General features: G+C 42.0%; 1 protein-coding gene across 2 annotated transcripts; it reads right to left on the reverse strand.

Annotated features, from left to right (window-relative positions):
• Nucleotides 1-1,166: 1,166 nt before the first annotated feature.
• On the reverse strand, nt 1,167-23,100 carry mdfic (MyoD family inhibitor domain containing). 2 transcript variants are annotated; one of them, XM_028570237.1, is made up of 5 exons: nt 22,773-23,100; nt 22,238-22,394; nt 20,115-20,225; nt 7,780-8,166; nt 1,167-3,317 (listed from the first exon to the last, which is right to left on the reverse strand). In XM_028570237.1, exons 2-5 carry the CDS (start codon nt 22,329-22,331, stop codon nt 3,067-3,069), a joined length of 843 nt encoding a protein of 280 aa, XP_028426038.1. In that variant the 5' UTR covers nt 22,332-22,394; nt 22,773-23,100; the 3' UTR covers nt 1,167-3,066. The 2 variants fall into 2 exon arrangements, with proteins under 2 accessions (XP_028426038.1, XP_028426039.1); XM_028570238.1 differs by lacking the exon at nt 1,167-3,317 and adding an exon at nt 7,487-7,645.
• Nucleotides 23,101-23,691: the final 591 nt, after the last annotated feature.

Here is a 23,691-nt window from a genome sequence, read left to right on the forward strand (position 1 = left end):
AAGGCAGACTAACAGGTCTTTGAGGGTCAGAATTCTAGCTGATAAACAGGTGTTCAAATACTTATTTGCAGCTGTATCATACAAATAAATAGTTAAAAAATCGTACATTGTGATTTCTGGATTTTTTTTTTTAGATTATGTCTCTCACAGTGGACATGCACCTACGATGACAATTTCTGACCCCTCCATGATTTCTAAGTGGGAGAACTTGCAAAATAGCAGGGTGTTCAAATACTTATTTTCCTCACTGTATTTCAAAGAAAGCAAGATATTTGAGAAGCTGGAACCAGCTAATGTGTGGCAGTTTTGCTTAGAACATTAGTAAAATTATTATTTGACTCCTAAAATAGGTGTCTAATTGCTGTAGCTCTATTTGATATAATTAATAGAATATTTCTAGATGTTACTGTAAACTCCCCATAGTGTCGACTGGATGTGTGACTGGAAGTGCTGTGAAACACTGTTGAGTCAGCGGGCTAAGCATGCATGCAAGCATCAGTATCAGTGAAAACAAAGACATTTTCATGTTACAACAGTGTCTTTTGTAAAAGTTTAAAACCTAATCTTCCAGTACGAAATACAAAATGTAATTACAACATGTATGTCAAAGGGGCGGAAATTTTCCATGGAAAGCTTAGCTGGGGAATTTTGGAAACATTCCATTTTTGATTTACTATGGTTAGTACACTTAACACACATAGGTTAATAATAGCAATGGGTTATGTATATCCCCCCAACCAAAAAAATAATAAAAGAACTGTAGTAGCCTATGCTGATTACTGCGTGCGTGCATGTCATTGATGAATATAGTGAGGACATTCAACTGAAGTTGCATTAAATCAGGTTGTTTTAACCAAGATTATGCTGCAAGATGTTTAATTTAAGTTCCTTACAGTATTATAACAAGCAATATTAAAAATATCCAGTTTATTCCCATTAATTCCCGTTTATTCCCATTAATTCCCATGGAAAGTTTCCAACTTCCTGAAATTTTGCAACCCTAGTCAAGACGCATGATACACAAGACTCTCTATTCAAAGAGAAGAGAGGCTCACCTTTGGCCCGAGTGGAATAAGAAGAGTTTGCCAGTCTAACAAGTGAAACTTAATGAAGAAATGATGCACACAAAGATGTATTGTTTAAAAAAAAGTGCAAAATAAACAACATACATTTTTGGAAATGTTTTATTTAAAAAAACAAAACTGTTCTCTTTGAGATTGAAGATGTACAAAACCAAGAAAACGAGCTGTGAACTCCAAGTTGAGAAATGCATCGAGATGAAAATGAGAAGGATCAAGTGTAAGGCCCAGGAGAAGAAGAAAAAACAAACATACAACAGTTAGTATAAGAGGACAACTACTGTAGCTACATGTGTACATTTGACTCTTTTTAGATGAATTCTTCACATTATCTATACGGTTTTCTTGACACTCTTGGCGTGAGTTAATCATAAACAGGAAAATGAGGTTTACTTGCTGCACATTATCTGCTGCAGAGGTGCCTATCCAACCTCCTTACACACAATACCAGTGCGCCATTAAGACGAGCTGTACATGACAGCACATTATCTTTGTTGGCGTTAGGAAGGGGCATTTTTTTTTGTAAGCAGTTAGCAAAGCAGTGCTAATGAAGGGCAGCATTAAGTAGCATCACTTAAACAACATCAAAGCGGATCTCCAAGACAAGAAAATGACTCCACTGGTGAATCACCACATACTCATCTCGAAATACACAGAATTAAGGAATGGAAGAAAAATGAGACGAAAACTGCATTTACCCTGCATGAGTTTACTATTTCGACCTGACAGTTCATGATTCCTTTTTTTGTATTGTGAGTCATTGGGCTTGATACCCGAAAGCCGCTTATATGGTGACCAGGGTCACCATTTTTTAATTCCACATCACACCCCTCATGAACGGAGTGCAGTTCAACAAGTCATACTTATACTGTGTGTATGTAAAATAGCATCGCAGAAAAGACTTGTACCACACGAAGCTGACCAACTCTAATTGTTGATGCCACTCATCGAGGACTCTCATAGAACTAAAGCGCTGTACACACGGTTTGTCGTTACGTATCTGTGCTTATTTCCAGTAAACCCCAAGCTTCAAATACTGCCAAATCAGGAGAGAGATGAGATTCTTCGGTAAAACGTGTTTTGATGATACAGCAAACAATCATGTGCTCATCAGCAATTTTGTGCAGTTTTTTTCCTGTAATAGGCCACTTCAATTAAAAGAAATGCTTGAAAGAGAAAAAAAAAACAAATCCTCAAACAGGCACATTCTTTCACTTTTGGTTTTAGAAAGTAGCATTTGTGATTTCCTGATTCACCTTTGATATTTCACCAGGTTCAGCTGTTCTACAGTGCTACAGTTGATAACTGTAAGTGAAAGTCTGTGTTGCAAAACTACAGTATGCAACTAAGAATGTATGAACTGTCACATAAACCTTTTACAGTGTCGTACAGTACTAAGACCGCAACCTCAGTTTTTGAGCATAGAAAAAAACAAAACACATGTATTGAAAATTAAATCAGAGTAAATAAATCATTTTGTTTAGTGTACGCAACACGTCGGCCACTAAAATGACTAAAAAGATAGGATACAATTAGACAGCATTCCTGATGTAACAATAAAATCTTTAAGGCAGTCTGTGATAATACTTCTTACGCAAAGGATAGAATACTTAACAGAAACAACTTACACTATGACATGTTCATATATCTGGAGTTACTTCTACTGTAGCTCCAGCTGAGCTGGTTTTGATGGAGAAGCCCAGTGTCAAAATATATCTTTCAAAGCATGCTTTACACAGCCACACCATACTACGAGACACACACACACACACACACACACACACACACACACACACACACACACACACACACACACACACACACATTAAAGAAAAAGGACATTCACATACACATGTTGGCAATCACACACGCTCACAAATGTTCCCTCTGTCTGCTGCTGAATTCAAAGTGACAGCAGCAGCAGTTTCCTTCCATTCTTCCATCCAGGGTCCAGTTACCCCCACAGAGACACCAGCACAGGCCCTCCCTATGTGGGGAAGCAGATGCCGCAGCACTCCATGCAGATTTCCAGGCAATCGGAGGACTCGCAGCAGGCGTCCATGATGCCACAGTCCATGTCACAGGGGCTGCTGCAGTCATCGCCCAGGTCGTCGGTGCAGCAGCAGCAGCAGCAAGCCTCAGACGTGCACGCGCCGCACGAGGCCTGCGTCACCACCATGTTGCAAAGTGTCAGGAACTCGCAGAACAGGCAGGCCAAGATGCAGTGGACGCAGCAGTCTGGGTCAACGTCAAACCAGCCAGGGTGACGCGTTGGAAAACAAAATAAAGTTTCACTTGAGTGAAATGAATCAATAAAATAAGAAACAGAAAAACACAAAATAAAACAACGTATCTGTAACAAATTAAAGCGTAAATTGGATTTTCACCTAAAATGTGTGCCTATTAATGAAAGCCATGCAGAGCGTTGATTGAATGAGGACTTGCATGCTCGGCAGGCTGACAGGTGGAACAGAGTCGGTATGTGGTAAAAGGGTGAGGGCTAACTAGGCGGGAGAGGGAGCCGAAGAAAATAAGAGATATTCAAAGAAATGAATTCCTCTCCTGCAGTTTTGATTAACGGATTGTTAAATAATTGTGGCATTATCATGCAAACTGCTAGGTTGATCACACAAAGATGATTAGCAAAGTCCAAGAGTCTCTCCCGGTAAATAGGCGGATTAATGCAGGCAATGCTCACACCTCTGATTAACATTTAACCTCCTCACAGAACGCCTTTAAATAGCTGGTGGCAACTTTCAGCTTCTTGTTGCACAGCAATAAAGAGTTCCCCTTTAAATTACCAACATACCCATTAACCATCACACATCTGTTTCTGAACGGATGAATTAGTTTCATTAAAATGCCTCTGTCTGAAATTGGTAATGAAAAAGAACAAATTACATGTTTTACTTACTACATGTCATCACTAACATAATGTGTCAGTGCAAGTGCAAGACTACAGGAGTGTTCTCCAAGAATTCTTAAACACCACTCAGAAAAGGTCAGAATCATAATTCCTCTTATATAGTTACGTTCAGTAATTTCATCAAATGGCATAATTAACCTGTTTTCCTTTTTTAAAGAACTTAACAAAATCTAAAGTTTCCAGTCACTTTTTAAAAGATGGAGTTGTTTTTTTGTTAAATTTGGAATAAAACTCTTTTCATGAAATGTACGATACAATAAAGCAAAACATAAAGATCACATCTGATCCACATCAGAACTTCGCTAGTTGAATCCAAGTCACTAAATCATACTAAATATCATTCAGAAGGTGTGCCTGGCATATACTCCCTACAGCTTTTTGAACCAAGGCCAGTGCAGCACCACTGCTCTGGAGTGTTATAAAGACATGATGTGGATGGATGCAGAAAAATAGCATTACAAACAGGGCACATTTGCATAACTTTCATCAGCCCATCTTGAGCTGTCAGAAGGGGCTGTTACTGATTGGGTTAGAGGGAGAGCAAAAGGAGGAGAGTGTGGAGGACGGCATGGGAAGGCAAGCTGAGGACCGCTGGATGCCCATGTTTGATTAATCAAAGTACAGGATTTTCTTTTTTTTTACCCTATTTTTGCGGTGCTCAGGGCTGCAGAGCTGACCAGAAGCACTAGCTGACTGTGATACAAACAAGATAGAGTAGGGAACATGAAACGAGCAAGTGTGTGTGTGTGTGTGTGTGTGTGTGTGTGTGTGTGTTTGGTGTGTCTGTGAGGGTGCCTGGAGTTTGAATGCATCTTATTATCCTTATCTCAGGCCATAACACTGGCAGTGATGGAAGATGCATGAGAATAAATACACTTCACTACTGAACATCTGGTGTGGCTGTTGGGTAGATTGTCGGTTTCTTTTATGCAGGCATAACAAAACTCGTGCTACATTCTATACTGGTATCCGCTGTAGTGTACTGCCATCTGAGTGCAACTAAAATGCCACAGAGAAAAATAAAAGCTGCCCATCCAAAGATCCATGCACAAAACCTCAAAGTCCAGCAAATTAACAAACTTTGAAGGACCCAGAGGGTATAGCCATGCCAGTGTTCAGAATGTAGACTGAGCAGAACAGTAGACTGTGAATACGGTATAAACACAGTACACATTAAGCAGCGGCCGGCCATCTCAGCTATTCACTTGGATGTATAATTCAACACCAGCGATTAGTCTGGATCTTAGAGAAGCCAGTAAGGAGCGAGGGGGGTCGTATACTGTACACAAGAGAGCTGGACGCAAGGCACATCTCCACAAAAAAAAAAGAAAAAAAAGAGAGAGAGACAGACAGAAGAGCACACACTGACACTGCTCCTGTTTAATGTCAGTGAGCGGCGATGAAGCCCAGAGTTTGCAGGGGTCGAAAAAACAGCGTCCGGCGCCTCTGAGGAAATAGTTTGAGACATCTGGAAAGCTAACATAAAAAAAAAAAGGGAGCGGCATGACACAAAACAAGCTGGATGGGCCTCAGAGCGGCAAGCTGTGCAAAACATTCAAACTCACAGGGAGGCAGAGAGAGGGCAAGATGGCTAGACCGACAAAGATGAAGAGAGAGAGATTGATCAGACAAAGCCTTGGTGGCCATGAAAGACACACATGGGTAAAGAGGGCAGAGGATGTGGGCTGGATAGTGAAGGTCCACCACATGCACTTTAAAGCAGGCCTGTTTATAATGCATGACCGAGGGAAAAGCCAAAGCTAGAGGACTAGAGCTTACACAACACACACAAACACATCAAGGTTTAGAGCTTTAGCAGAGACTGTGATCGCGGCATTGGCCCTAAATCTCTAAATGAGGCTAAAGCAGCTCGGAGACCTTAACTGATTACACACAATTAACAAAAACACAAACTGGATGACAAGAGTCGAGACAAGCCACCCTGCTGAACAAAAGCAGTGTGGTAAATGGCTCCTCAGAAGCTGCGGTGTTATCACAGATTGGCTACGGTGCCAACGGCAGACTGCAGACTCCCCAGAGCTAGCTCCTGCTAGCTTACGCCTTTTATTTCCTGTGTTCAGGGGGCTGTTTAGGAGGCTAATTTCACAGACAAACAGATTATGTTAATCCGTGTAAACACTCAAACACCACAGCTTGGCTGTTTTCCGGGGGGAAATAAATAGTTGAGAGCGAACATATTGATTCTGAGAGCTCTCGCGTCTGCAAATAAGCAACACAAAAGCCATAATGAGGCAGAGTTGTTGAGCTGCTGTTGTTTTATATTTCTTTTTTATCTTTTTGCACGCTCTCTTTTCTGCTCTTTACCAATTAAGATGTTGAAAACATGGAACATCTCTGGTGGATGCATCCCACCTTTACCCGCTAGGTGTTGTAGATGCGTGCGTGCGCCTTCCTGGTTTTTTTTTTTGGTTTTTTTTTTTTTCGATCTGATGCATATTTCAAGTCAAGCATCATCAAATAAAGATCTGACTGCCCACTTGTCTTCTTCATTTAAACTCATATCTGAACCTGACCATTGTGAATCGATTAATAAGACATAACATCACATCTTACTTTCCAACTTCACCTTGGAGCCCACATAAAAAAGACGAAACAGCAAAGGCCTTGAGTTGGACAATTAGACAGGAAATGCCACTTTGCTTTTAAGAAACATGCCTAAACCCTGATAGTGTCCACGCTACAGAACAAAGAGGCAAAACATGCATGTCCACAAACACACAGCCACACAGTACAATAGTTGGAGGAGGGATGCGACATTAATGAGGGCTAGGGTGGTGCTGACGGGATGCAGGGAGTGCCAGAAAGGGCCCAGAGAGGTGTGAGGGGCCGTGAGGGGCCCGAAGAAGGCTGGTCACGACTTTTAATAGGCACCCTGTGCTCTCAGGCCTCGTTAGACGGTCACACCTATCTCCCCAATGGCAAAGGACCAGCCAAGCACCTTCATTACTGGACTCACCTCGGCCTTGCACCTGACAACGTGACGGCTTCCCTGCATGGCAAACGGACTCTCGGAGTTGTTGTTAAAGAAAATAAAGGCCACAGGAGCAGGATAAGATGTCATTTGCTTGGCGGGAGTGATAAATAGGAGAGGTCATGCACTCTCATCATTAAAAGGTGAGAGAGGGTAAGAATTTATTATTAATATGTTATAAAAGGTACTATCTGGGCAGAGCCTCCCAAGAATAGCCCCTTCGACAGAGAAGTGGCTTTGATGGTGATGGTTTGATGGCAAATCATTTCACCCTGCGACGGCAGATTAGTGATAAATTGATCAGGTTTTTGACATGATATTTATATTTTCCTACAAAATACGGCAGCACAGTTCAGAATTGTTCATTTTATAAGACCAAGAATTGCCTTGTCATTTGTTAATTCATTACTCAAATGATTTACTTTAACTGTAACTAACTTGTTTTTTTATTTATTTTTTTGTTTGTTTAACAAAAATAATAAATATATCAAGATATTTCATCAAAAGTGTTTTAATGGAGTGCTATTGGGTATTTTCGAACACTAGAGAACAATTTGTTATGGTAAACTGGATCTGCCCTTTTATGCAAAATACAAATTGGCCTCGATCCCCGAGACAGCCCTACGGCTGATGGAATGAATTTAGGACCTGCAGAAAATGGGATGCAGAAAGAGAAGCATGCAAGAAAACAAGCCTTAGTACAATTAGCATCAACGTGTCTGTGTGTGGGTTTGTGCTCTCTTTTACTCGCCGTCATCGTTACCTTGTGTGTGGCTACTCACCCTCTGGTAAAGGAGGTTTCTGTGAGCCCGTGGAACTGCCTTTGCTTCGTCGGCTGCTGTCACTGTTGACTGACAGGCTGGACCTCAATTTCCTCTGCACCCTCTGCGACACGGGCGTGGACGGCTGCTTCCTTGGTTGCTCTGTCGTCGCCGCAGTCGCCGCTGCTTTTGTGCCAGTGCCAGGCCCTGAAACACCCATGGGGCCCGTAGTGATGTTGGCGCCACAGGAGCATGTGCGCGTGGTCCCGGCCCCGCTGATGCCAGGGTGGATGCCGTTGCCGTTACTCAGCACGGGTGTGCCAGTTCTGTTGTGGCGAAAGCCATTTTGGTCCTTGCCAGCGTCTCCCTCGGCAGGCTCCGAGGGCACTGTCTGAGACTGGGGTTGAGCTGGAGACATGAAGAAAGAAGGATTTCATTTTCATGTTCCGTTGAGGGTTGGGTGTGTAGTTTCAGCACGATTACTGAAGTCAGTATTTAAGGACAGTAAGGTGATTACATTTCCTTGGAGCATGTCACCTCTTTCTTTCTTTCTGTAAGCTCGGGGCATTAATACAAGACAGTCCAATAAAACTGAACATGTATGTTTATTCATACGTGTTTTATGTGAATGTAAAGGACAAAACACTAAAATACTAGTGGTTTACTTTAATAACTTAATATTTGTAGTGTCTATTTTTAAGGAAGACAAAGTTATGGATTGCTTTTACCCTTATGGGGGCATGATAACCCTCTAACTTTATTTTAACTGAAGAGGAACTTTGTCTGCACCTTGCACTTCATACCTTTTACCCACATATAAAGTCGCTGCGGCTTGTGAGGTTCAGTTCTTACAAACCGTAAGAACACAGTAATGGAGACACACCACTCTCGGCTAAATAATCATCAGCAAATCTTGCCACCATTTCCTAACATGATCATATCGATCACATGGCAAACACTTCCACCCGGAACGACAGAAGGAAGCAGAGAGATGCAGGAACCGCATATGTGACAGGTTCACAAAAGCCACTGCTGTAGGCAGACAGACATCTGTGGGAGCAGAACCCAGGTGAGTTAAGACACCGTGCGAGAAAGAGAGATTAATGCAGTAAAAAGAAAAAGAGAGTCTGTGATACTGTGCATATACAAAATAGCTGCTGTCTGCAACAGTAATGATCTCCTTTCCTCTGAAAGCTCAGAGATGGCCTTCCTAAGTGTATGTGTGACAGCCACAGAAAGTCAGGAGACAGCGACCTGTCTGATAAGAAAGAAAGTAAAGGATGTGAGCGAACAAAGGAGGTGGCATTTTACGGAGAGAGGAACACCTGCACATTCAGCTCTACTGGGAGTTACTCCTACATTACCTTGCCTCCACATCAGAGCCACTGTGCATGTGCACCCGCCGCCAGTTAACTTGAGATTCTGTGAATTATTCATCTCTTTTTAAGTCTGTCTGTGTGCACCATACTTATTCCGTTTTTTCCCTATACTTTCTGTATATACATTGAATATATGGTGTCTTCTCCGCCATATTCGGCCTTATTTAGCTGTGTAGCGCAAGCTGAAGCCTGTTTTAAGTGTTTTGCAGCTGTCCAAAAATCAACACATTTTCAAAAGTGTACGCAAACTGAACGTGGACTTAATATGATGCTGGTAATTTCTTTCCATCTCTATTTTCTTTCTGCCAGCTCACCAACAAGTGCAATTACGGTTAACAAGAGAGGGAGAGAGTGTGGGAATCGGGCCTCGCGCTTTTTAACAACACATCACCCTGGGAGAGGCCGGACGTGAATGTGGATGTAAAACAAAGCAATTAAATACACACACTCGCTTTTGCCTTCTCCTCATTCAGGCTTCTGCATGCTGCCTCCATAAACAAATGTAGACTTTAGGGATCAGGATTCCATGCAATTGGAATTAGACAACTGGGTAGCACACGATATAATTCATTATGCAGTGATTTAAGACCAGGTTGATGGATTTCCTACTCCAAAAGACAAAAGCCTTGCAGCTTGCCCATGACAATGTGAGGAGGGACTAAAGCTGGCTAACAAGGAGACCCGGAGTTGGCTACATCTGTTGTTGTTCTTCAGTTTTACCTCTGACAGCTGAAACTCGTCACATTTTTCACCCCTTCTTAATATATGCACCAGTCTCTTGCTTTAATGCTTGGCAAACTGTTATTATAAAAGAAGCTAGGAACACACACACACACACACACACACACACACACACACACACACACACACACACACACACACACACACACACACACACACACACACACACACACACACACACACACACACACACACACACACACACACACACACACACACACACACACACACACACACACACACACAGTATTGTAGGGTTATCTACATATTAACACAGTGGGCCTTATCTTTCAAATCAATCCTCTAACTTGTCGAAGTGGTATCACAGTGATCTGGTTGTGCAACTGTTACTTCGGGGGCACAGACCAGTAATTAACATTTTCCTGCATCAGCTCGTTCACGGTTATAATAAACAAGAATCACAAACCAAAAGTTAGCTATTCATCAAGATGTGACCTGTTTCAAGAAACAAACTTGGCAGCAACTGAATTTGTCTTAATTCCACCTCAACAAGGTTGGATAACAATTAGCAATTCGTGTTTGTTTTTTTTTAAACAGAAATAAAAATCAGAAAGCCACCTCTTTTAAATCACACTGCTGGTGATTTCTCACGTTATTTGATTTGTCAGATGTAGACATATTTTAAATGTGTAATGGACTGATGGGGGGAGGGGGGGTCCTATCTATAGCTAATGATTAACTTGTCCAAACTCATTTGCAAAGACCACACACACCCACGCACACACACACTTCACCTGTTTCTTGAGTTTTGTCAGGTCAATACAACACAGCAATCCCTGTCTAGCGGATGACAGTTCCTTAAACCAATCAACCATAGTATCTTACATAATAACACAGTAGTTCTTCCCATCTAGATTAAACAAACTAGCCACACAAGCTCACACACACATAAACACAAAAAGGCCAAAAGAGACTGGGAGGCATAATTACCTTTCCTTTTGAGGAAGTCAAGCTTTCAATTTACCAAAGTATAAATAGTCATTAAGAAACCACCACGTAAAACCCAGAGTACATAAGCGGCGACTCGGGTTTCTGACACACTGCAAAGCCCTAAAAAGTGGTTCAAGTCTGCAGAGAAGTGTGCTTCAGTGGCAGGTTCCTGGATAGTCTTTACACAGTCGCAGTCTTTATTTTTATCCTGACGAACACGGTGACTGAGATGAATGGACACAACGGAGTAATATTCATAATCGTCGATCATGATAATGATGATACTGTCAAAGATGGCAATGACGGACTTGTACAGTCACGGCGAGACAAATGAAGACGTAATGAGAGAAAGCAAAAATACAGTGAGTCCTGTTGGAATTGTGCTACGCTGGGAAGTTGGCGCGTCGAAAACTTTCACTGTACCTGCAGTGCAGTGAAATATAGAAACATATAGAAAAATATGTAGCATATGGCTGTTTACTTTAAAACTTCATATACCATAGATTTAGGGAAAAGCCAGCATTGGTCAAGTCCACTTTGAAATGTCTCCAACAGCCATTGTGCATGTTTGCATTTTATTATCAATCTAAATTAATCAGAATCTGAACTTTACAATATAATATCCATTTTTAGAATTGTGCATACAACTCTTTTGAGCTTTTATTATGGGTTTACACAAAACTGGACGTCATCATTTCAAGATAATATAATGTGGCAATGAAAATGTTGCATATAAAAGTTTAATATTGCATCTGAGGATTCAGCTGATAAATGCAAAAATGAGCTGTACCTGTTAATAAATCCTGACTGAGCAACACAGACACACTGCTACTGCATTGTTCCTATAACACAGCAGGAAACACAAACTGCATCAAAATTTGATACGAACAACTCCCAGAAACTTTAACAAAAAAAAAAATAATCATATGAGTTGCGCAGTTGCCACAAGCTCAGAGACATGGGTAGGTGTCCTGAGATAACCGATTGCACACAACCTGACAGGTTGCATTAAAACACCATGTTTTGGAGGAAGCATTGGACACACACATGCACACACACGCTTCAAATTGGACTTGTAACCGCCCTATTTCTAGCACATCAACAACTGTTGAGAGTGTACATTTGTAGTTGAATAAAACATGGTACTCCCCTACACACGCTGTCACACACATCACAGGGGAAACTAGGGGGTGAGTGGTTCTTGACTGTCTAAGCAGCATCCCAATTTGGTCCCAGTTACTAGTAGCAGACAGCCTCAAATATCTGGGGAGCATTTTTAAAAGGCCAGTGTTTGATGGATTCATGAAGAACACACAAATATAATTGCCATTTGTCACGGAGTCTTCAGTGGCTGCGCCACACAGGGACCGAGCACCATAGTGCCTGGAGAGAGCTGGAGCTGCGCCAGAGCTGTGCGCTCTGTATGTAAAACTGAGTATATAAACACCTCCGTTTTTGTCACAGAAAATAGGTCCTACAGGAGGGAGTCGGAAATTGCACCCAAAAGACAGAAGAAAGAAGAGGAGGATACGTATATGTGTCACAAGCCTACTAGATCTAACACACACACAGACACACACACGCACAGAGGCAGACCTACCAGGAAGGAATATGCATGCATGCATGTCAACTGAAACAGAGCGGTATAAACAAGAATTCTAAAATAGTCAAGAACATGAAAATATAACACAAAGGTCAAACAGGGCAATATGGAGATTCTCATTTGCACACTGCTACGCCGAGAGTCGCAGGTAAGGCAGGCAGGGATTGAACAACCACACAAGCTCTGTGTTTCTAAAGCTCAGTCCTTTTTTATTATTAATGCCCCTGAGACAGAGAGAACGAGGGAGAAGAGAGACGAAAGGTGTTTGCCCAGGCTTATTAGAATGCCCATCATAGAGAGCATAGAGTTATTCAAATGTCACATCATGTCAGCCAAATAAACACCACAATCCAGATCTTGTATTTATCTCCTAATGGCCGTGATTACACAATGCTACGAGTTTGTGAGTTAACAATGAATGGAAAAATTGAGAGCGGTAAAGGGAACCGTTAGTTTGAGTTATGAGTGCCAAACAGCAACGGGCAGAATTCACAGTGACAGTTAGTTCTGAAAAAGCTAATTCTCCTAACAGGGCCAGTGTTTTGTTTATCTTTTTGTGCCTTGCATTAGAAAAAAAACATGTATATTTTCTGCCCGGCTGGCCATGTACCTGCATGATTGAAATGCTAATTTGTAAATGTGCAATGACCTAGCCAGACTACTCTCAACACCACCACCAACCCCCCCTCCCCTTCTCTCTGCCAAAACAGCCTGAGGTATCATCTCTCCTCCTAACAAACAGCAGCGTGTGGAACAGCCCCTGCCTTTCAATCCAAAGGGATATATTTTCTCATTAGAAATTATACATCTTCCCTGTCCATATTTATAGACGCAAAACCAGGGGAATTATACTGCAGAGAGAGTGAGAGGGACACAGAGAGAGAGAGAGATAGTACAATGAATGTTATTACAAAGGGCTCTGATTGAAAATTTTCCTTGGGCGTATCAAAGCCTCGTTTACCGTTTGACCTTCCAAACTCCGGGACAAGGACTTTCTTTATTGTCTAGAAGGACGCATCAGAAGGAACAGACACACGACTCCAGGTTCATCATTCAAGTGTCCCAGCACAAGAAAACCCACCAACTGTGATTAGCATCAATATAATGCAGATATCAGCAGTGTGAAATGAGAGCAAATTGGTGCTGTCAACTGGGAACCAGGAAGCAGCATTTGATTAGAAAATTAGACTTTTTAGAAAAAAATAAAAGATGTGGGTGCCATGCCAACTCTGTGGTCTTGTCTTGAGCTGTTTACACAGAGTGGATGGCAACCTGACACGGGCTAACAGAAATGTCACTTGTTCCAACAGATATGAGGGGGAAAAAAATGTGACTCTGGACATCACACAGCAATCCTGGCCCTGTCAGTTCATACACACGGGCACACAATGTTTTGTATTTATCCAAGATAAAAAATGATTATGATGGCAGCGGCACGGATGATGATGACCGCTGAGGATAGCTAAATTACCTTCTCTGATATTGGATCCTCATCAGCAAAAGTGACGTGTGTGTGTGTGTGTGTGTGTGTGTGTGTGTGTGTGTGTGTGTTATGGTAACCTGCAACACAACTCTATTAGCTGTCTTCACCTGTCAAGGCTGATCACATTGTGTAGCATCTCATTTAAGCGGGAAACATCACATTTTTGTCTGGGTTTTCCCATCCCATTCCAGGGCAATCAGTCAATATTGCTCAGCTCGTTTCCAGTGGTGACACACTTATTTTCTACCCCATTTTAATTCTCTGTGACAGTCATTCAAATTTGGCTCCTCCAACCTGCTGAAGGGGAATTGACACGTGAAGACAGAGCTTAATATTATTTCCAACCCCCGCCACCCCCCCCCCCCCCACCCCACCACCACTTCACCACTGTCACCCAACAAAGAGAGAAGCAGGGCGTCAGGGATTTACTAATTTCAAATTTTGCTGCTGATTGAGTGGAAAAAATAACCCCCTCGGACCTTGTTCTGCTTAATTACATTTTACAGTAGCGAAGGCAACTTGAAAGACATGAGCTTGATTTGACGACATGAACCTCTCAGCGTACTCCGTGCGCAAGGCTGGCTGAGGTGTCTGTGTGCGCTGGGGAGGGGAGTTGGAGGTGGGGGAGAAGGGGGTCATCAATTATCCTTTGATTTCAAAACGGAACATTTTCCCAGATTAATATGTCTGACTGCTATCTAAATCATTGAAAGTCCCAATGAGATGCCATTTTCTCTTACATGAATCACGTTGAGGGGAAGTCATTCACACTCAGCCCAGCCCACACCCCCCCCACACACCCCCAAGCTCTGACCACAGAAGTCTCCGGTCTCTCCACTGTTGTGTGGAATTTGGCGTGGTGCTAATTTGAGTGCTACTAATGTAGCAGAACGCGAGACATCAAGGAGCGTTCAAAGCCTTACAACCTGGCTGCTGTGAGAGACCCTAAACGTCACCCTTATTCTCCTTCCTCTCCTCATTGCTGAGATGAATTTGTACGAGCCTGTTTCTGCATTAAGCTTTGTCAAACGCCTTTTATTCTCCCTCATCGGTTTCTCACCATCCGAGAGGGGAGTAAGAGTGTAGTATGAAGTCAGACGCGTGCGGTATCTTTAAAAAGCTGCACATCTTGCACGGATTTAGGCTTTACACGGCTAGCAACCACAATTTCTAGAAAGATCAATTATGACGTGACTCAGAGCAGGCCTGAGGGAGCTGCCAGCCTCCATACTCCAAAAACATGCTCCACCCTCTCCTGGCTGACGACTCAAAACAAAAACGGAGCAACAGAGCGGGAGCGAACGGGAGGGGAAGAAGGGGGAGGGAATGAGGGGAATGGGGGTATTTTCAGTTTCAGTTACATCGATGACTCAAATATTCCTCCAGCTTCAAAATCTCCTTGCTGAAGTAGAAGTTCCACAGGAAACTCACTTGTTTGAAATTCAACGGCAGGCGCGCAGACATGCGCACAGTCGTACGCATGTACACAAAAGGCATACACATGCAAAGCGGCAGACATAGAGTCGACCGCACACACCAAGTAAATACAGTGTGCATCTGTGGCAGATCCACTAACGCAGCCATTATTGGAGTCAGAGATGAGGATCTGGCTGTAGCGCTACCACTCCCTTAAAGCCAAAATACAAGTGAGGTCTGTCTCTGGGTCAGAGAGGGGATAGACAGTCTATCAAAATACCCCCACACCTAGTTCCTTTATTTGCTCAGTATCTATCTCAGCATTAACCCTCTGCTAATGGGACAGCTGTGGGTCAGCGCCTCGCATCTTCGGGATGCCAATCAAGGCCTTAAGCTGAGAGATCAGCCTTTGGGACAGAGGTACTCGTCTGCCTCTGAGTGGCTTTTTAAACACGGAGACGCCCGTATCGATTTTAGCTCTAGCCTGAGGGGGGGGGGTGCATTGCTCCAGCCAAGGCCTGTGTCGGCAGCGGCTGTCTGTGCGTCTGGATGGGAGCCATCCCCTGGTCCCCGGTCACCCTCTACTGATCAGGGGGGCCTGACAGAATGACCTAGCAGAGAGGCAATGAACCTGCAAACACGAAGGGGGCAAGGAGCTGGAAGCTCGAGAGGGTCGGGGCTGGCGGGGGCAACATCGGCAGAGATATCAGTAATAGAAAAGGGTTTTAACCTTAATGTTGGAGCCCAAACCCTGTTAGAGGCCAAGTAATCCCCCCCTGCGCAGCTCTCATTTAAACTGGCAGATTTATTTTCTCCCTCCCTCCCTCCCTCCTTGCGAGTGGCTTGTGAAAGGCACAGACGCTGTCTTGCGTGGCATTGGTTAGAGAGGCGGTAAACATGCAGTGCACCTACCTTACCTGTGCTAACCAGACTATGTACAGTATGTATGTACTGTGTATAACTGATTTATACAATTTGATGCATTATTATCGATTCAACTAACCAACGATACAGAAAGTAGTTTAAAGTTGCACCACCTTCATCAACTACAATATTAAATTGCTTTATCCATATATAAACATATACGTCTGTACTTTCATATAGCCTAGCTAACATTTTGGATGCAGGACTTTCCTTTTCAGGACTTTTCTTGAGTAGCTGTATACTGCGGTATTGCTATTTCATTCAAGTAAAAGATCTGAACATATCTTCCGCCATTGCAGAAGAACCAGTTAGACATAATGGCAATTGGTGTTAAAACGACTTACTCTTAATATTCACATTCTCTGCCATGAAGAAAGAAAGAAAAAAAAAAAGACACTCTTCCTCCACAATCAAAATCCATATATGTTGCCTTTTAACATAAGTACTTGAAAGACTGCAGTCCATAAATTGAGGTATGCATATCTAATCATTTGGCTCAAATATTTGAAATATCTTTTTTTTTTTTTTAAATTAACAGTGAATAGGCTCGGGCACTTTGGGTAAAATATGCTAATTAACACACTTGAAATTTCCCATATGAAATCTATCTGCAACAAGACAATGAGAAAATAATTACAACAGAGGTAGAATTACAATGGCCATTTTAATCAACCCCTACACTAGCATTTCACCCTATTTATACAGTTTTTGATTCCATGACCCACTGGTAAGTAATCACTTGAAAATTACGGTTGCGTTTATAATAGGTCTATGCTTTAGACACATTATTTCTGCAGAGACAGGGCTCTGAGGATTACAATAAAGATATTAATCTTGCATAACAACAATCACCATGCACTTCCATGGCTGAAAAAAAATATATTCTGGGGAAAAAACAACTGGCATGAGGTTAAAAAGTCTTTAAGTTCTTAAGGAACTTTGGAATACAAATGAGGCAGTGTGACAGTCTGGGAATGTTGATTCAACACTTCAGCAAAAAATGTTTCAGCACTAAGTGATGAAAATAATGATGAAGACGCACTTGCCCTTTGTTTTTATCTCAGTCTAACTCTGCCAACTGTCTGGAAACACTTTTCAGTTTTGTCTATATATTTATAAATATACATATATACACATATACATCTTAATTGTTGCACTGTCAAGGAATCTTTTCATGCAAGAAAGGTGCAGGTATGAGACACTACTGCCGTTAAACAATCCCTTTTACTGCATTTATTAGGGGTCACAAATTCACTTCCAAAAAGGTCAATTCTGCACACAGGTAATAACCTTGAAGGTGTGCCACTAAAGAGTCCAATCAGGGATTCACACAAAGGCCAAACTAATGTCTTTCTTTAAAAAAAAAAAAAAAAAAAAAAAAAGAAGAGTCATGTTATTTGACCTTACTTTCTCACTACAGAATTTTCCTGAGATAAAAAACCAGACCTGTTCTTTGGAAGCTAGTAAGGTCATCTTTATCAACCACAGAAGCATTAAAAAAAAAAAAAAAAAAAAAAGTATTTGACAATCTGGTGAATAATGTGACGATTAAACTCCTAAAACTGGCGGTGGGTGGTAGCAATTTATTCTGAGGCAGGGTCCGGAGAGCCGAGGCCCTGTTTGCAGGAGATATCAGCTGCTTGAAAACCCAGAACGGTCTCTTGAGGAATGTCTGTCTCCCCCACAAGATTCTCCCTCCTCCCCCAGGATGGCGGAGCCACAGAGGAACCGTTCACTGACGGCCTAACAGTAAGGACAGAATTGTACTTTTTTTTTTTTTTTCGTCTAACAAGCTGCAGTGGTTGGCAATCACGGTATTCGCCACACTTCAACTTCTTTTTAACCATGTGAATTTATGATACTGTGTCCCTAATGATCATTTCAGCTTTTTACATCACACTTGCTGATACATTGTGTGGTGAGGTTCAGTTACTCAGTGTTGAATGTACTCTCCTGGAAAAAAAAAAAAACATAAAACTTAAAAAAACAGTTTTAAACTAATATGGAACCGCTGCCCGTGTTTAGGGGACCCACTGGTTCAAAAGACAACTTGTCAAAACAATCTTATCATAACTGAAAGAGGATATGTGCTGTTATTACTACATCACAATAGGCTTCCTCTTGTTGTGAAAAGTCACCGTCCACATACTGTACACAAGCTTTCAATGGAACAGCAGTGGGGGGTGGGGGGTGGTGGGGGGACAGCGAGGGCCAGGATGTAGGCAGGCAGATGATTTCTTATTGATTTCCTGTTTCTGCGGTGAAGAGGGCTCTCAATTACCCCTGCCAGCGAGCGATCTGATTGGTCACCTCAACAAACAAAACCACAGTGAGAATATGACACAAATAGGTTAACTTGAGCTCCCCCCCCTCCCCCTAAATGTAAGAATTTCCAGCTTTGATTTAACCAAAGACATACACGGGTAGATATAACTTTCAAAAAGATTATAGCACAAATACAGGGTTTTGTCTGTATTTGACATGACTATTTATGTTCTTGTAACTCTCAAAAGAGAAGTAGCATGCCTTGCTCACTCTAAAATTCCCTTACCAGACAGTTTGTGTGTGTATGAGATAGGGTAAGTGTGGATGATGGGGGGGGGCATCAATTACAACGCAAAACTGTTGTCACAGGGGCTTATCTGCTGAGATGAAGGAAAAGCATGCCTCCCTGCAGAAGTGCAATACTGCTCACACCTGCCAAGCTTTTTTTTTTTTGCTACTGAATCCTTTTTTTTCCTCGCTGATTCAGTAAACATGCCACCGGCAAGTCATTAAGTTTGAGACCAAAAAAAATAAATAAATAATAGGCAGGAAGAGGCACCCTGGAAAAGTTAACAACCTAGAAACAAAAGAACTGTTGTGTCAAATGCAAACACAATCCTTATTATACCTCGGCACTTAGATGGATGGAAGCAATCAACTGCTATTAGCCTCTGCTGACACATCTCACTCTTTGCGCACAAAGATTTTAGCAATTTCCTTTTGTGACCTGCAATCCGTAGCTCAGTATCAAGTCAATTTACTGAACAAGAATCCATCTAGACTTAATTAGACCTGCAAGTAACTCAAGCAGTTCAATGCCAAATAATTGTTTTTGTAAAACCTCCCTATGTCAGGACATTTGCATAAAACGATGCAATTATGTCAGAGCTAAAACACAGGTTTAAAGTTTTAAAATCAGATTATAAGATGCAAAAAAACTATTTTGATTATTGGTTGGAACAATATACCCCTGCAATGTTCTCGACTGAATGCTGAATGACTCCGTTCGACAGAGAAATGCCAATTCTTCCCCAATAGGTAAATGTTTGGTGGTACGGGGGTGGACATTGTGGCTAAGATACAATCAGTGCGTTACAACAGTCAATGCCAGAACCACAAACAGGATTTCCTCACTTCCAAAACACTGGGTTGAGGGTTAGAAGGAGAAGAGAAAAAAATGGAGAAACGAGCCCATTCTTGGTCATTATGGCAGAATGAGAACGCATGCATGTTACCACTCACTTGCCAAGAGACCCTGGTGCTATCTTGATATTTTAATTGGAAACACTGAAGCTAATATTTTAGTTGGCCACCTGACCCTGCCTCGTGTATGCCCAGTACACTGTGCAACTGTCATAACAGCTACTATTCGTGACAGTTAGAGGGCATTTATGAAATAGGATGACTTATAACCATTTAAAACGTTAAATAAAACATTGCAGTGGAGCTCAACCATCTGACTGACTGAAAGCAAAATATGTTAATCATTTGTTCCCTCCCTCTAATTAAAGGGCTCATTTTTGTTTATCATTAAAAAATAACACCAAGATATCCTGCTGTCCGCCCACAGCTTTTCCAGGTCGTTAAAACTTACTTCTTACAGGCTCGCGATAATTAGGCTTCTCCTCGGTCACGTGACTTTCTCCTTCAGTGGCTGGTTTCCTGGGAGACGGTGTTCTTCCGGACGATTCCCTGTCACAAGCATCTAGGGTCACAAGCATTTAACGTTAAATATGGGCAAAGAAGGAAAAACCTGTCGCACACAGGGTTAAGCAGCAAAATATTATGATGCGTGGTGACTAACAGAGAGGGTTCCGGTTGTTTCATTTTATGTTATCCTATTACAAGCTCAACTGTTCTAAATTAACGTGCATTACAGCCATTCCTTCAAAAACAGATGTAAACTTTTACGGCAGGGTCAGCCACAGTGGACAAAATATCAGGGACAGCTGGACGAGCCAGAGGTACAGAGGTAGAGAGCCCACTCGGACTATTTATGCCAGAAAAAACACAGGCCGCTGGCAAATGGTTGCACAACATGGTGGGGGCGGTTCAGGTAAAGGCCTTGCCAGAGCTCTGGATCTCATTTTCTCTCCTTCTGTTCCCGAGTGTGCGCTACCTGCCAAGCTTCTTTTTCCTGCCATAAAGGCTGCATTCATCTAAATTGGAAAAAGTATGTGGGCAAAGACTCTCGGCCTGATAGCTGTGCAAAAAAAAAAAAAAAAAAACATGGGAGACAGTTTCACTCATCTCTCTAAGCCTCAGCCTCTGGCTGCTTGACTTCACACTGGTGCTTTGTTCAGTAAATAAACCTTCCACAATGACTTTATTCACTGGTCTGGTGCCAGATGCCTGCTCGTAGCCCACAGTTGTGCTCACAGCTTGCAAGTTTTTCAGTAGCATACTGTCTCTTGAGCCACTTTTGCTGTGATTCTAAAAAAAAAAAAAAAAAAAAATGGTGAGGAGGAATGATTCAGCAAAACCCAGCGAGCTCGTTTACCAAAGCTTGATGCGTTTATTTCAATGCTACAACACTCTCTGTTTGTAAGCAGTGATGGAAGGGGGAGTGGAACAGATGGATGCAGGCCAGCAGCCCTAGATAGATATGGCACATATCTCAGCTTGGAGCTGATGTATGGTAGCCGCAGTTGCGTTAGCGGCAATGCTGTGTGATGCATCGCAGTATTTAGTGATCACAGTTAGAAATAAATTGGTCTATTCTCAGTACATCCACAGTCCCCTGAGAGGGGAAATCCAGTATTAACTGCAAGCGCCTTTGAAGGTCCAGCAAAAATCCATTCGCAATCCAGCAGCCCCAGTGATTGCTTACTTTGTCCTACTTTGCTATTTTTTGACAGTGCCATAATGATGCTTGGTATAAATAGGATGGTTAACGGTTCATTGCTTGTTTGAAGAAAAATGAAAAAGGGGTGTGGGGTACGCTTATTTTACATGTGATAATCTTAGGGGCAACTAGAAAGTTAATTAAAAACTATAATTGGCTGTGGTTGCTGTTAATAGTCACCCGGGCGTTTCTTCAGACTTTATTGAGGGGAAAAAAAGCAAAAACATTATCAAGGCTTAACACTGGAGCACAGATACTGATGTATACTAAAAATCACATGAATATAATTTAAAAAGACAACGCTGATATTGTCCCAAGCAGAATGAGAAACGCGGATATGCACCAGTAATGTATTAATACAGCCATTGACTCATTTTCTATATGTGGTATTCCTCTTGTTTCCTCCCATGTTTGACTGTACAAGCCACATAAGTTCTTGACGGAATATATCACTGATATTTATAGCTCAGCTTCACTGTTTTGCACTGGCAGCATGGAGAGAAAAGCGCTCCATAAGCATGCATTATAGAGAGAACTTCATGTACACATGAGCCATGCATTATATAGCAGGGATTCTTAAATGTTTGCAAGTCACAGAGCGATTAAATGGACACATTTTTGGCTTGTGGACCACAAGTATTTGGATGACAGGCCCAATGCTATTAGGTGTGAACCAGTGCAGAGCTGGACATAAATTTACATGTTGTTACTATCCTACCACTTAATAACATATTAGTTAAATTACATCTTACTGAAGGACCTCTGGGACCCTCTGATGGCCTCCTGGGAGCCCCAGACCCCACTTTGGTCACCTCAATTTAACTTTGATTTCCCCATGCTAGTGATTTCTGGCCTCTCCTGTGTGGCCTTACCTTGTGAGGCTGACAGCAGGGGACTGGTCTCTTGCTGAGGGCTCTTTCCTGGCCCTGCCGGCCCATCCGGAGGAAGGACGGTCTCCTTGGACATGAGACAGTCGTCTTTTTGGGACACACAGCAGAAGAAGTTCCTCCCTTCCCTCAGCCCTCAGTGCTGTAAAAAACAAAAAAACAAACATTGTCTCATCATCAGCTGAGGCTTGAAGACACCGTGTCATTACTCAACTAGAGACAGTCGTCTGCTTATACACACACACACACACACACACACACACACACACACACACACACACACACACACACACACACACACACACACACACACACACACACAGAGAAAGTGACGTCGAGCTGCAGTAAAACTTAGTGGAAATTCCCCTTCTCTCGCTTTTTTACTTTAAACTCGCTGAAAGAGTCCACGTGCAGCACATTTGTTCACACACTCCCTTTTTCTTATCAAAAAAAGCAACGGACGCTCGCTAAGTGCTGTTTATAGCTGAAGCGGACATATTGTTCATAAAGCATAACTTACCTTTCAAACATGACAACTCCCTTGCTTCAAATGTGACTTATTCCCATCCTTCCTTCCTCCGACTCCTTCCCCGAGACGTTGGGAAGAAAAGACGAAACTGGGTGAAAGAGTAACTTGGCGTCCAAAAACTTTTCCGGTAACTTTAGCAGCCAGTGTGTACCAGTCCCACTCAGTCCAGATGTTGTTGACTTAGCTAACAAAAAAAAAAGATATCAATAATAATCCTCGCGGCGCTTTCGACGCTCAGTGTCGGTAGTTTTCTGAGGATTGTTGGTCTCAAACATTTTCATCATATCCGGATTCCTGCAGTACAGGCGCTCTTCTCTCCCTTTCCTTCCACTGGCGCAGAGAAGTGAACAAAGCCCTCCCTAAACATGTGTCCCCAAAAATAAAGTTAGGAAAAAAATTAAAAATAAATATATTATTGAACTTTTTTACATATATCACTATGTATAGTCTACATTAAAATATGTGAAAAAAATGATTTAAAAATATCTGTCAAAATATTATATTTAGAGCCTACTTTGAGACTAAAACATTGAATACAGGTGTAATAAAAAAAAAACACTGACAGAACAGTCTCAGTTTTGCTCAGTTGTCATGGAGATAGTTTATTGTTATTACGTGACCTATGAAACTTGTCACGTGACTTTATTCCCTGAGGAAATGAGATGCTTTATTTATTTGTTTGATTTATTTATTCAATCATTTGTCAAGAATGAATCGTAATGCTTAAAGTTTGAGAAACAAAGTTGTAGGACCTACATAATGATTCAAAAGGTATTACTGGATTAGTTTAAAATGTTTTTGAACACTAAGATAAACCTTTATTGATTCCCAGCGGGGTATTAGTAGCCTACAGTACAGTACAGGCTAAGTGCAGTAAGTGTAAAGCAATTCAGTGACATCAAATAAAGTG

Source organism: Perca flavescens, chromosome 23 (assembly GCF_004354835.1).
Source record: "Perca flavescens isolate YP-PL-M2 chromosome 23, PFLA_1.0, whole genome shotgun sequence".
NCBI classification, from domain to species: domain Eukaryota; kingdom Metazoa; phylum Chordata; class Actinopteri; order Perciformes; family Percidae; genus Perca; species Perca flavescens.